This window comes from Helobdella robusta (assembly GCF_000326865.2).
Source record: "Helobdella robusta unplaced genomic scaffold HELROscaffold_64, whole genome shotgun sequence".
In the NCBI taxonomy this organism is placed as follows: Eukaryota; Metazoa; Annelida; class Clitellata; order Rhynchobdellida; family Glossiphoniidae; genus Helobdella; species Helobdella robusta.
The window spans coordinates 452,327-467,326 of record NW_008705358.1 but is presented as its reverse complement, the minus strand read 5'-3'; the positions used below and the strand labels follow the sequence as shown (position 1 = coordinate 467,326).

General features: G+C 35.8%; 3 protein-coding genes across 3 annotated transcripts in view; all 3 read right to left on the bottom strand.

The window, feature by feature from the left end:
- HELRODRAFT_180727 (hypothetical protein) overlaps positions 1-10,403 on the bottom strand; it is a gene marked incomplete at both ends in the record, with an annotated part of 18,002 nt that extends 7,599 nt beyond the window's left edge. Inside the window, 22 exons of the mRNA XM_009030024.1 lie at positions 284-754; positions 938-1,035; positions 1,184-1,274; positions 1,741-1,927; positions 2,335-2,548; positions 2,760-2,816; positions 2,939-2,989; positions 3,291-3,456; positions 3,647-3,758; positions 4,240-4,307; positions 4,454-4,650; positions 5,049-5,081; positions 5,863-6,082; positions 6,357-6,515; positions 6,868-7,101; positions 7,398-7,478; positions 7,732-7,845; positions 8,113-8,244; positions 8,785-8,851; positions 8,961-9,022; positions 9,387-9,528; positions 9,760-10,403. Coding sequence (XP_009028272.1) covers positions 284-754; positions 938-1,035; positions 1,184-1,274; positions 1,741-1,927; positions 2,335-2,548; positions 2,760-2,816; positions 2,939-2,989; positions 3,291-3,456; positions 3,647-3,758; positions 4,240-4,307; positions 4,454-4,650; positions 5,049-5,081; positions 5,863-6,082; positions 6,357-6,515; positions 6,868-7,101; positions 7,398-7,478; positions 7,732-7,845; positions 8,113-8,244; positions 8,785-8,851; positions 8,961-9,022; positions 9,387-9,528; positions 9,760-10,403 — 3,600 coding nt within the window. The remainder of the gene's footprint in view (positions 1-283; positions 755-937; positions 1,036-1,183; positions 1,275-1,740; positions 1,928-2,334; positions 2,549-2,759; positions 2,817-2,938; positions 2,990-3,290; positions 3,457-3,646; positions 3,759-4,239; positions 4,308-4,453; positions 4,651-5,048; positions 5,082-5,862; positions 6,083-6,356; positions 6,516-6,867; positions 7,102-7,397; positions 7,479-7,731; positions 7,846-8,112; positions 8,245-8,784; positions 8,852-8,960; positions 9,023-9,386; positions 9,529-9,759) is intronic.
- Positions 10,404-11,497: 1,094 nt separating this feature from the next.
- HELRODRAFT_180726 (hypothetical protein) lies at positions 11,498-12,875 on the bottom strand (the record flags this gene model as incomplete). The annotated part of the gene is made up of 4 exons (XM_009030023.1): positions 11,498-11,566; positions 11,659-11,862; positions 12,523-12,567; positions 12,864-12,875. 4 exons carry the CDS (start codon positions 12,873-12,875, stop codon positions 11,498-11,500), a joined length of 330 nt encoding a protein of 109 aa, XP_009028271.1.
- Positions 12,876-13,173: 298 nt separating this feature from the next.
- Positions 13,174-14,246, bottom strand: HELRODRAFT_180725 (hypothetical protein; the record flags this gene model as incomplete). The annotated part of the gene is made up of 4 exons (XM_009030022.1): positions 13,174-13,289; positions 13,405-13,521; positions 13,674-13,873; positions 14,227-14,246. 4 exons carry the CDS (start codon positions 14,244-14,246, stop codon positions 13,174-13,176), a joined length of 453 nt encoding a protein of 150 aa, XP_009028270.1.
- Between the last annotated feature and the right edge of the window lie 754 nt (positions 14,247-15,000).

Below are 15,000 nucleotides of genomic sequence, written 5' to 3'. Positions count from 1 at the left end.
ACGCTTTGTCTGGTTGGCCTGTGTGTGTGTGTGCGTGCGTGCATGTGTGTGTGTGTGTGTGCGCGTGTATGTGTGTGTGCGCGTGTATGAATTAAAGAATAAGTGAATGAAATGATGAATGAATAGCTGGCAAAGCAAATGAATTAATAGTACATACATAAATGAATTAGTTTAAGTGTTTATAAATAAATCAAAGAATGAATTAACGAATGAAGAAATGAATAGATGGACAGATGGACGAACAGAAACAACAAAAACAGACAGACTGACAGACACCACTGACATTTGAACTGAAATCCGATATATCAGATTCAAAGGAGGCAGTCTTTCCGAGCTGTTTGTTCTTTGCAACCTCTAGCATTTCTTTGTTCTTCACTAACTCCCTCAACATATCGCCACTCTCACTGACGTACCCGGAGCTATCTCTCTGCTTGTCGCCAGTTATAGCGGTATTTATACTGGGGTGCATGGTTGCGGACGATAATGGAGGTTTATCGGGCGTGTTGTTGTTGTTGTTGTTGTCCAGATCTGATCTCACGTGCATAGATAGTAACTTTTGATTATGTTGTTGTTGTTGATGTTGTTGTTGTTGTTGTTGCTGCTGCTGTATTTCGATATTTTCGAATTCTTCACCATTCACGATGACAGGCGAGCCTCTAGTGGTGAATGAAGCGGCGTCTTCGACGTTCTTGGCGTCAGTACGAGCGTCTGACGCCACCGAGAGGGCTTCGTTACTACCAAAGGGTGTGCTTACCTGATTGGTTGGTTGATTGGTCGATTAATTGATTGGTCGATTAATTGATTGGTCGATTGATTGATTGATTGATCGATTGATTGGTTGGTTGGTTGGTTTACTTATTGACTGATTGATTGGTTGGTTGATTGAATAATCGAACGTTTGATTGGTTGATGAAATGCATAAATTACAAAACCCAACCAAAGATTGGATGCTTGTGTCACTCTTACTACTCCCTTCCTTCTCCCAATAATGTGTGTGTATGATCTCCAGAACCATCAGTGCCGAAGCCATACCACCTGTTCGTTTGTTCGTTCGATTGTTTGTTTGTCTATTTGTTTGTTTGTTTGTTAAATACACACAGATACACACACCCCATACATACACACACCCCACACAAACACACACACATACACACACACATAACACACACACATACATACATACCGGTTCCCTGGCTATTAAATGTAACTTCCAGGCCGGATATTATAGCTTTCATCATTGTAAGCATTCCTTTAAAAACTTGTCTTGTTATGCACTAGGTGAATATATTTTTTTATATTATATATTTGAGTAAGTACGTATGTGTACGTATGTATGTATGTATGTACGTATGTGATGTATTGTATTGTATTGCAGAATTTGTATAGCGCCTTTTGTGAGTTGACTTCAGAAGCGCTGTCTACTTTCTTCGCTGTTGAATGTTGAAAAAATGAGTCTTTAGCCGTATGTGAGTATGTATATTTGAAATTTCTTTTTGTTTGTGTTATGTTCTGGTAAATAAAAAGTATTTTTGATTTAATTTTGATTTGATGTATGTAAGTATGCATTGTGTAAAGAAAGCTGAGTATGAGAAAAAAACAAGAGAAAGAGAGTGAAAAAGAAAGAGAAAAAGAAAGAGAGAGGAAGAAAAAGAGAGAGAGAGAGAGAGAGAGAGAGAGAGAGAGAGAGCATGTGTGCATATGTATCCATTAACAAACGAACGAACGAACAAACGAACGAACCACATCATCGAGATGCTGGTTCTCATCGGAGAGCTTTCTTTCCAGACTGGTATTCAACCTGCTGACGACAAAGTTCCTGTAATTCTCATCCTCCATCAGCTTCTTCACACGCCCCATCTTCAGCCACCCCACCCCCCTACCCTCCAGGACCAGGCCAGAGATTTCTTTCAAAAATTGCTGGTTCTCACTGTGTAGTAGTAATGAAAGTAGCAGCAGTAGTAGTAGTGACAGTAGTAGTGGTGGCAGTAGTAGTAGTGGCAGCAGTAGTAGTAGTGGCAGCAGTAGTAGTGGTGGCAGTAGCAGTAGTAGTAGTAGTAGTGGTAGTAGTAGTAGAAATAGTAGTAGTAGCAGTAGTAGAAAAAGTAGCAGTAGTAGTAGTAGTGGTAGTAGTAGTAGTAGTAGTAGTATTAAAAATAATACAACATCACCATCAAAAACACCCCAACCACCACCACAATTAACAACAACAGCCAACAACAAAAACACTGAGAGAAAGCAAGAGAGAGAGAGAGAGAGAGAGAGAGAGAGAGAGAGAGAGAGAGAGAAAGAGACAGAAGAAATGACGTCATCATCGAGGTCAATAACATTACTAACTTATGTTGCGAGTTCTTCTGATCGGATATAGACTGCTGCCTGACTAACTCTCGATTGTTGCTTCGTCTCAAATTGTTGATGTTGTTGTTAATGACGTTGCTGTTGTTGTTGTTGTTGCCACTGAAGATGCTACCACCGCCACTGTTGTTGTTGCTGCTGCTGATGTTGCTTTGCTTCATCAATGCTGATTTCTCGATTAGGGCTTTGCGGTTGCCTACGTTATAATGATGACGGCGACGATGATGATGATAATGGTGGTGGTGGTTATGATACTGATGTTGATTGATGATGATGATGATGGTGGTTATGATACTGATGTTGATTGATGATGATGATGATGATGGCGACGATGATGATGATAGTTGTGATCTGATGATGATGATGACGATGACGACGACGATGATGACGACAGGAAAAAAACTCACCCAATGGTGCGAATGGTTTTGTGGTTTTGTTTGAAGGAACTGGACTGACCGAATGATCTGCAGGGATGATGATGATGATGATGACGACGACGATGATGATGACGATGATGATGATAGTAATGATGATGGCGATGATGATGATGACAATGAAAGTTACGTAAAATAAAGGTGAAACAGACCCGTATCGGCTAGAGTAGAAGCAATAGATTCAGCTATATTTGGCAGGTTGTCTGAAGTTTAAACATGAAAAAATAAACTTCTTCTTCTTCTTCATCGTCATCACTATCATTAACAACAATGACATCATTATCATCATCACGATCATCAACAACACAATCACAACCATCACCACTACACCAAACAAACAACCAACCAACCAACCAACCAGCCAGCCAGCCAGCCATCCAGCCAGCCAGCCAGCCAACCAACCAACAAACCAACCAATCAATCCAGTTATAGTATTAGTAGCATTGTGAGCGTAGCTATGTATCTCCTCAGTAAACGAATTAATGATAGAAGCGGCTTTGCCACCATCTTGCGACTGTTGCGTCAAAGACCGCTGCTTCTGCTGCTGTTGTGGTAGCGACCTTTGCTTCGGCTTCATGGTTTTGCTCGTTGACGTGGTAGCCGTTGATTGGCTGCTTGTGGTGGCCGTCTGCGGTAGGGAGGACATCTGGCGGTGGTGTATTTCAAGAGGCTGATGTAAAAATTTTGTTTGTGGTGGTGGCTGATGATATTGTCACTGTGATGGATTATGCCAATTTGTGTTGATTCGTGCCGATTAATTTGTTGCTGTGATGGTGAAATAAATGCCTACATCATCATCATCATCATCTCCTTCATCATCATCATCATCATCATCATCATCATCATCATCATAACCTCACCCGACTCAAAGCCGTCGGATTTGGTGGTGGTGGTCTTTTCGGCGGAACTTTTCCAGCAATTTGTTGTTTCGTTGTGGCCGTTGTCGTTACGGCCGTTGCCACTGTTTTGTTTCTGTAGTAGTTGTAGTAGTAGTGGTAGTAGTTGTAGTAGTAGCAGTAGTAGTAGTAGTAGTAGTAGTAGTTGTAGTAGTAGTAGTAGTAGTATTAGTAATAGTAGTAGTAGTAGTAGTAGTAGTAGTAGTAGTAGTAGTAGTAGTAGTAGTAGTAGTAGTAGCAGTGGTAGTAGTAATGGTAGTACGTCTAAATGTATTTATACTGAAATATTTGAAGAATGCTTACGTGTGTTGGAAGCGTGAATAATAGGTGTTTGCTATGTCCTTCAAAATGTACGTACATATGTTTGTTCGTTTATTCTTCCATTCATTCATTCATTCATTCATTCATTCATTCATTCATTCATTCATTCATTCATTCATTCATTCATTCATTCATTCATTCACTCATTCACTCACTCACTCACTCACTCACTCATTCATTCATTCATTCACTCATTCATTCATTCATTCATTCATTCACTCAGGCAATCAACTTACCCATCATTTTGTTGAGCGTATGTCATATTGAGCGCGTTGTTTTTCTCCTCGGTGACTCTCGACGACTTCTTGAGAATTTAAAATTAGAAAAAAAAAATTTAGAAAAAATAATCATCACAATCTCCATGACATAAACATCACCACCACCACCATCATCATCACCATCATGATCATCACCACCATTACCATCACCATCATCATCATCATTGCCAACCGCATCACCGTCCTCATCATTATTGATATCATCAGTTTCGTTGAGAGATTCATTTTGCGATATATCAGAGCTATCATAGTCGTAATCGTCGTCGTCGTCGTCGTCATTGTAGTTGTGGTAGTTGCGACCATGGCCACCGCCGCTAGTTTTAGTGGAGTGGCCGCCGTATTTAGGGTCGTCTGGGACCTGCAGGCGATCTGGTGGCTGGAAGACTTTCGATTCGTCAACTATTAGCAGCTGCTTCTCTGATGAGTTCAGTACTGATGGAGGAAGAGATAGTGAAAGATGCAAAAAACACATACATACACACACATACATACACACAAAACTATACATGCATAAATACATACATTACATGCGCGCACACACACACACACACACACATACACACACGCACACACAAACACCTATATAAACATTCACACATACACAAATACAAACACCAACACATAAACATACATACAGATACATACATACATACATACATATACGCATACGCGCATACACACATACGTACATGGTGTATCGCCGTTGATGTCGCTGTTTTGTATGTCGGCCACAAAATCGCTGAGCGACGAATACGACGAGCTTGTACTTTCCGCGCCGTCTGTGTCGCTACCACTCTCGTCTGGTGGCGATGATGATCGCAATGATGATGATAATGATGATGATTAATTGTAACAAATTTCAAAATATATCGTCAATCAATCGATCAATAAAAAAAATGTAAGCAAATAATAAGCACCATTATACGTAATCCGTTATCGAATGGATGAATGAATGAATGAATGAATGAATGAATGAATGAATGAATGAATGAATGAATGAATGAATGAACGAACGCATGAATGAATGATAAATGAACTGCTAGTTAAGCAACAAAGGAACATCGATACATACACACGAAGACACGCACACAAACAAACAAAACTGCTTTGAAAACCGTTATAAAAACCCAACAGAGCATAATGACAAGTAGATCATCATTATATACGTACATGAACTAATTCGAATACCTTCTCGCAAAATAGTTTTCTGTAATAAATCAAGTATTTCTCTCTCTCTCTATCTCTCTCTCTCTCTCTCTCTCTCTCTCTCTCTCTCTTTGTCTCTCTTTTTTTCTCCTTCTTTCCTTTTCTTTCTCTTTAAAACAAATCTCTTTTTCTTTCTTTCTCTGCCTCTCTCAATCAGTCAGTTAATGAAATGTACTACTTTTTCTCCCTTGGTCGTCGTCGTCATTATTCCAGAATTCAAAATAATTCTTACCAAGCCAGAAATTCTAAAATAGTTCCACATCTCAAATTCACAACTTCCAAATTCGTAATCGCGGATTCATAAATTGCCAATTCCAAATGTTTAAATTTCAAAAATTCCAGGCGGCCACAAATTCCCTAATCTCTCTCACTAACCGGTAGGGTTGCTATCGTTGAGTGTCTTCGCCTGCATCTGCTCGATGGCCGAGCCCAAAGAGCTTACATCGTCGTAAACTGAAAACTCGACCTTTTGCAGGGATGAGCTAAACCATTTCGACTTGTCACCGATCAGTAAAGGGTCGAAAATTCCTGTCTGTATACGTAGGAAGACTGCGTTCGTCGGACTCAGAGCCCACTCGACGAAATATTCCACTGCCTGGTTGGATTCGTGTGTTTGGTTGTTGTGTGTTTGGTCAGTTGTGTGTTAGGTTGTTGTGTATTGTTTGCCTGTTGGGCTAATGTTATCGTCAATAACTGTTCGTTTGTTGATGTATGCGTGTTACCGAAAGACAACAAGCAATGAAACAAAACAAATAAACCGAAACTCAAAGGATCTGTAGCCAATAAACAACAACAACAACAACAGCAACAACAACAATATCAACAAAATCATCAGCAGCAACAACATCAGCAACAACAATAGAAAGAACCTGGGTCTTAGCAAGTCTCAGAGTAAACTTGGTCTTGACAGGTCGAGATCTTAGAAAGCTATTCAACTGAAAGGCGACGACGGGCCGTGGGTAGAGACGGAGGGTCCGCGTGTGCTCTGCGAAGTTTCCCAGGATGTTTGGAGAATTGAAGAATCGAACCTAAGATCATTTGCATAATTATCATCTGTACGACCATTGTGTACGACCATTGTGTACGATCATTGTTATTTGTATCATGTTAGAATACACAGTTGCATTCTAAAACATATTCCACAATCAGAAGGAAAGGGCCTAAGCTGGAATTCGAACCCGAAAACAACCAGTCAAGCATCGATTGATGATAGCACGTAACAAAGAAACAAAACAATGCAAACGACCGAGTCGGCAGGCACTTCTACCGGCTGAGCTAAAGCGCTGGCTATAAAATTAAATAAAATAAAGAAACTAAAACCAAATTGAAATAAAACCATCACAAACACACACACAGACAAAGACACGAACAGACACGCACCATAGCTACTCTTGTGGCCACATCGACCGAGTCAACATCATTGCCATAGATGAGAGGATTGAATCCGTTGCCACCGACATTGCTGTTGAAGTTGAGGCTGCTGCTTGGTGCGTCTGATGAGAAAAAACTGAGAGGCGACGATGTTGAAGTTGCTGCAACTGCTGCCACAGCGGCTGCAGGCAGCTTACTCATGTCTTTAATTGGTTCCGGACTGACACTCATGCTTGCAAGAGCCTATTTTAAGTGTGTGTAAGTAATTTCATTATACTTGTGTGTGTGTGTGTGTGTGTGTGTGGTGTGGTGTGTTTGTGTGTGTGTACTGCAAAACGTAATGAATGTACGTTATAAATGTTGTTTATAGTTCATACATACACAAACTTACAGACATGCACACACACACACACACACACACACACACACACACACACACACACACACACACATACATAGAGACAGACTTACAATACGATAGACACACACACACATACACACACAGACATACATACATAGAGACAGACGTAGAGACGCACCTGTTTCAAATGATTCTTCAGTATGCTACCCTCTGGTTCAGGCAGAGCGGGAATCTCCTCAGACTGGGCTGGCGGTGATATCTGGCGACGATGATGATGACGACGACGATCAATCAGTCCAAATGAAAGAATTATAGAAACCATGAACAACTTTAAAAACAAAAAAAACTTCATTATGATAAGAGGCCTACAAGCCAAACATCATTTAGCAAAAATTCAACTGTTCATTCATTCATTCATTCGTTCATTCATTCATCCATCCATCCATCCATCCATAAACTGTTCCATCCATCCATATCTATCCATCAATGAATGAATAAAATAGCGGAAAAACCTTGTTAGAATCGAGATCAACGAGCCATATATCATCAGGAAGTAAAAAGTTCTTCTTATACATCAGGAATGTCGTTGGGACGCCAATTATATAAGGCGTCGGTACTAAAAGTAACTGTGTGCGTGCGTGCGTGCGTGTGTGTGAGACAAAAAGTGTACATGTTGAATAACGACGCGACGAATTGCATTAATGCGTGTGCCGAGACTACAAATAGTAACATTCAAATATAAATCTATTGACAAAAAGACAAACATACACACACAGTACACATACAAACTCACTCACTCACACACACACACACACAAACTCACCTACACACACACACACACAAACAGACAGACAGTCAGAGAGACGAGACAACAGCAGACACAACATAGAAACCTGTTCAGCGTTGCTCATGCACGTAGGTAACAGAGGAATAACGGGGAACATGTACTCCAGGGGGTATAGCATTGATACGAATGCCATCACACTCATGGTTAACGCATTGTAGTCACGACTTTGTAGTATTATCTGTAGTAGTAGTAGTAGTAGTTGTTGTTGTAGTAGTAGTAGTAGTAGTAGCAGCAGTAGTAGTAGTTTTTGTAGTAGTAATAGTAGCAATAGTAGTAGTAGCAGCAGTAAAAATTGTTTACAATTTTGTTGCTTCTTTATTGTACCATCACGTAAGATTTGCATCTTACCATAATACTTATTGATTTTGTATAGTCATTTAAATACAAACATACACACAGGCGCGCGCGCGCACACACACACACATACACACAGAGGCACGCACACATATACACACACACACCCACGTATTAATGAAACTCAAATAACTAGAAAAATTATTCAAATGAGCATTAATCGATCGACATATTATAACCTAACCTAACCTTAACTTTTCCAGAAGTCTTAAAAGTCTTAAAATACGGTTAACATTGTATTGTAGCACGCGCACACACGCACACATGCAGCACACGCATACGCACGCACACACATACACACACACAGACATACACACAGAGACATTACTCTAACTTTATGTTCTAGGATGATTAGTGTAAGAACTTTGAGGCATGTATCAACGCCTAGAAGTTCCAATGGAAGATGAAGTGGGAAGTCAACCAAAGAAAATCTGGATGAATGAATGTATGAATGGATGAATGAATGAATGAATGAATGAATGAATAAATGAATGAATGAATGAATGAATGAATGAATGAATGAATGAATGAATGAAAAACCTCGTGTGATCTGGCATTGCAAAGACAAGAGGGTTGTGGTGTCTCAATGGAAGAATTTTCACCTACCAATGTGGAAATATTTCAAAACTGATAATTTTGCTTAAAAAAATTAAAATGAAAAAAGACTATATATCTGTCTATCAATAATTCATTCATTCATTTATTCAATCATTTCAATCATTCATTCATTCATTCATTCATTCATTCAAACTAGATTTCTATAGCAAAATTTAATTAACATCTAACTGAGAAAAAGCAATGCCTCTAATGAAAAGTAAACAATACAATTTCCTGATTACTAATTCCAAAATAGCCATGAAAAACTTCAAAATAGTTTCTAATCTATATTTAAAAATAGTCTCATAGCCTTAAAATTACAAAATTCCTAATTCCTAATTTGAAATCCACTTGCACCACAACAGAAACCTCGACTCTGGTCTTGCTAGGCACTGGGACGGGAGCACTCAACAGTCTTAGTATCCATGTTTCAATTTCTCGAACTTCATGCATGACCAAATTTGGGCAGTTGTCAGTTATCAGGCCCGTCAACACACCCCAAACTGAATCTCTGTTTAATTTATAGAGTTTTATTTATTTTAATTTGAATTCTTCATTTTTGTGGTTTTGTTTTAGATTAAATGATTGATACATTAAACATTAATCGACAGAAGTACATTACACACAGATGAAACAACATACAAATAATGAATTAAATAAATAAGGTATTATACAAAAATATACACAAATCACATATTTATAAATACACAAATCAGAGATTTCTACCAAGTGATCCACTTACCTGCCACAATTTCTGGAAGCACCAATTTTATGAGAACTCGATCGATCTGTACAAGAATCAATAATTTTTTTCAAAGTGAACAGGCATTCTCTGAAAGTTGAGAAGAATGGATGATGGCTGAGAATGCAGAAAGATGTTAGTGTGTTATTTTTGATTCTCCCAACTTTCTCTCTGTGATGATGGGGTGAATATTTAGTTGTCGACGTCAAACTTTTTTGCTGATTCAAAAATGTGTAGTCTACATTGCTTTTGCTGCTGTAATTATCAACGCTGCTCTTTGCAATGGGGCTTCTATCCAACTTATTCCTTTCATACCTCCTATCAAACGGTCGAAAGAAATTCATACATATGCCATACCGAGTTTTGCCAGAATCTTTGTCAGTTAGTGTAAACACAAAACAAGTACATTCCCTCAAAGTTAATCGTTTGGGCCCCACGCTGAAGCAGCCCTCGGGTTGGCAGAAAAATACAACATCCGGAGCCAATGGGAAATCCGTGTGGTCCTCTCTGGGATACCTACGTAGAAGTTCCGGAGTTTGAGCTACGGAATTATTCCGATTAGGATGTCTGGTCCCAACAATTAGTACGTAATCGAGTAATCTCGGGCAGATGTATTTTTTTTGGTAATCGTACGAGGAAGACATGTTGGAATTTGTGGCATTTAAATTTTAAAAAACTCCAATCAACAATTTTTAAAAGTAAAAAAACTTTTTAAAAATTAATTTAATTATTACTTTGTTTACCAATGAAGGCACAAGGTTAGAATTAGTTTCTACATGTTAATTACAGTAGTTTGGTGACAGTTATACAGTACGCTAAAAATTATTTGATTTCTTGTAATAATTTTTCTCAAAATAAACGATTTTAATATTTGTTTATCAATTAAGAAACTTTAATTTTTATAAGCACGTAAAACCCAACATTTCTAAAGTGTTCAACGTAAAAATACTAAGTTACTACAACACTTATCGTTACTAGAATTATATAAAATCATTTAAAAATCGCAATTGATGATCGCTGTCTATTGACATCAAGCGACGCTCGTACGCTAAAATTCGCTACTACGAATTGAACAAACATTTCACATTATATATAGCGCACATACACATACACTCATTTACATACATTAATACTGCATACCAGACATACAATAATAATCTTCAAACACATATACAATAGCCGCATTATTAAAAAATGCATGCACAAACACCTATCTATTTATATACAAATACATATGACATGCAACACATATATATACGCACACAACACCTACGATCGAAAACACACACATGTGCATACATATATACACTGCGTATACAACACAAACACGCAAATATAGAAAGCCAAGTGCGTACAGCGGCGAATGGCAATTATGTATCTGACGTCATGTTTTGAACCTTGCAAAATCAATACACCTCTGGCTGCGCCTATCTTACGGATTGTCAATTTGGCAGAAATTGAGGATGAAAATTTTGTGAAAAATGAAGCTTATTCTCTTCCTGTTTGGTTGTGTTTTTCATTTTATAGCGATTTCATGTTTGTTAAAGTCATCAGAAACGCAGAGCATTAACGAACTTTCTTTGAAATGTTGCGTAAATGTAGAACAAGGAATTAAACGGGCACATTTTTTAATAGGAACTTCTCTAAAGACCAGGACAAAAACATAAATTAATAGAAAAAAAAACAGAAAAATATGACAAAACCAACATTGTCAATAAAGAACAGCATGATTTAATGATTACACATAACTATAGAAGAAAAAATTCTGGACCCAACTGCATCGAGGAAGACTTCGTAAAAACCATGACTGCAAAAGAGAAAAGAAAAAAATAAAAGCAATAAATAAAAACCCCAAAAAAGCAAACCCCAAACCTGAATTAAGTGCGACAGACAACCAACTGGCCGACCGGACCATCCAATAACAGGTAAAGCCTTTTTAGCATACTGATTAGGAGTTAGGTTGAATTCCGGACATTTAGACGGCCACAATAACGGTTGTCTCCTGTCAGCAGATTTGATGTTGAGCGGAGTTAAGCAGGTAAATGATACGTTTGTACGCCTGTGCTTGTGTCTCAGCCTCTCCATGCAACTATTCATGTAGACCTGTTTTGAGTTTGGAAATATATACGTTTTTATAACTTTTAACTTTAAAAAGAGTAATAATAATAATAATGATAGAGAATTATAATAAAACCAGATAAGACGCATTTCACGGACCAATTCATGAAACACATCTTGCATGTTTTACGGTGGAAAAGGTTGAAAATTATAACGAAACAGGATAGGAAACCTTGGTAGAAACGTAATGTGATGATGTTCGCGTAGGAAACTGGCATAGAAAAGAGGAAATGGAAATGATAGAGCCAGCGTCTCTAGGTACAAATTTCATTGGTAATGTTTTATTCATCAAGTTTGGTTTTTAAAAATGAGATAATTCTTTCGAGTTTTTATTACACTAAATAAATTTTCTACATTACTAATGACTATACCCTATAATTAATATACTATTTATTTAAGTTTATTTATTTAATATATTATTTCATGTATTTGTTTAATTTTTATTTCTAATTTTTTTCAAAAAAAAAAAAGTTTGACCAACATACCTGGCCAGCATTTTCGGTAGAATAACGTCAATGACCTGCGTATGAACAAATACCCTTATTATATCCATTAAATAGCATAAACATAAACAAACACACGCACACAGACATAAACAAACACACGTACAAATGAACATTCAAAATTTATAAAAATTGAACTAACCAATGTAAACAGTTCCACATTGACACTTATCATTTCGTGGACGGCCTATGTTTTAAAGATTTTAAATTAAAAAATGATTTTTCAATGAAAATAAAAACTACACTGAGTAAAAGTAAAGATGCTGCTGATGGCACTTGAAACCCAAGTATTGAGATCATTGTCAATGTTTTATTTACACATTGGTGTTAGTATCATTTCATTTTTTAGATTAAAATTTTAAAAAGTTACGTCAACTTTATAGAGCTTGAAGCACGGAATCAAAAGATTATAAGGTATTTTAGTTATTTATCTATACATACTAAACAATATTATTATCATTAAGTGAATTTGATCTTTGTTACTTTAATGTCCATGTCTTCCTCATTCAGATTCATCATGTCTGTGTTGTTGACTTTTGAAAAAATTCATTTATATATAAAACAATCAATTAATTTTATTAATCTACTAATTAAATAAATATTTAATTTCAATTTACGCTAATAATGTCGAATATAGTTTAAAAATTTTACTAAAATTTTTTGATAGAAAACGAAAGCATAAATAAAAGATAATTCAGTAAACAAATATATAAATTAACAATAAATCGAACATAAAATTGAAGTTAAAAATGAAGGAAAAATTTAAAAAATTATTAACTCATTCCCTAATTTGCTAACCAAGTGCACAGCAGTTCTTTCCCATTGAATGAACTACCAGATCATGGGCTGCCAGCTGTACATCGCTTGTGGAAAATAATATCTTCTCACATTTTATTTTAAACCTATTTTCTAAGAAAATGGTTGAAAATTATCAAAAAACTGAAATGAAATAAAATTATTAAAATGAAATTAGAGAATAATATCTTGCCATAGAAATAAAAATATTTTAAAATTGAAAACAAACCTAATGTTATTTGGAGTTCATGAATTCTTGGGTGATGATCAATCAAAATTAGGTTGATTTCTTGTTCAGCTAGTAGGTAGGCAAATTCAGACCCCAACTCATCACATATGATCACCACTGCCAATTTTTAAAGTTTTAGAAGAATCATTTCATTTTTAGCTCAGCAAATTATATGGGTAAAAGAGATTACTAATAATTTCATTGATATAAATAATTTAATTAAATAATTTATTTATTTAAAAGATTTACAACACTATATTTTTACCTACCTGCCCAATCTCCTGATTCTTTCAGAGATTTTTTGAAGATTCTCGACACAGCATAGGTTTTAAATGATGAAATTAACTCGTAGCCTAATTGAGCTGACTTTTTAGTAACATAAAATAACCCAAAAAGAGCCAGTCCTTTTAACACTATGTTGTGTTTTATACTAATTTCATCTGAGATGATTTTGAGCAAAGGCTGAAAGCTAAATAGAGGATGGATAAGAAATTAATCATTATTTATTAATTAGTGAATTTAGATAAGTTATTATAAATTATAACTCTAAAAAAACTAATAGTCTAAAATCTAAATAAAAAAGTATTCCATCTCTATTATAAATTTTTAATAATCTAAATAAACTTAATACAACACTCTCTTAAATTAGTTTAGTAAACTTACAGTAAACTAAACTAAAAACTATTACTAACTAAATTAAATTACTATACTATAAAAATACTTTTACTTTTACTACTTAAACTTGACTTGACCTACTCACTGCCTATTTGCTGTTGTTAGCTAACTATACATCCGATAAAAAAACAAATAAACAAAACCAACCTATCAACGTACAGCGCCATCAACGATTTTCACGTTTGAAACATTTGAAAAATGTATTAAAATGTCATTTTTGATGAGAAATCCCGACGAAATAAATATTTTCAATAATGCAGTGATTGTTTACTTTTAATCCATAGACAAAAAAGTCATAAACAAAAATTTCAAACGGCTGCGGGCAGAAGTATTAAATCAGATATAAACTAAAGAGAAGTACATATACATGTGTGGAGTGAATACACATTCTAAATTAAAAAAAAACTAACAAATGAAAAAAATGATTTAAACTTAAATTCAATAAAATAATTACTTAATTAACTAAATCATTACAAATAGCATAAAAAAATCATTGTATAAAACGAATGTGTGTGTGTGTGATTTTAAAATTATGACTAAATGATTGAACATTGTTTCCTTAATCATAATATACACATGCATAAGAATGTAATAAAAACTATTAAACATTAATACCATGGATATAGAAATATAGATATAGCATATATATGGATATAGCTCCTATATTTATGTTTATGACGTAATAAACAAGCATTGTTATATCTATATGGCACTAAAATATGAATAAGATTAACATTAAAATGTGTTAGAGCAAGAAAAAGTACAAATACAAATATATATATATATATATATTCAGATACTCAGTAAAAATTAGGCAAAAAAGATAACCATCCCCATCCAGTATTATATTTACCAAGTCCATACACACACAAACATACATACACACACACACACACATACAAACACACACACACATCATAC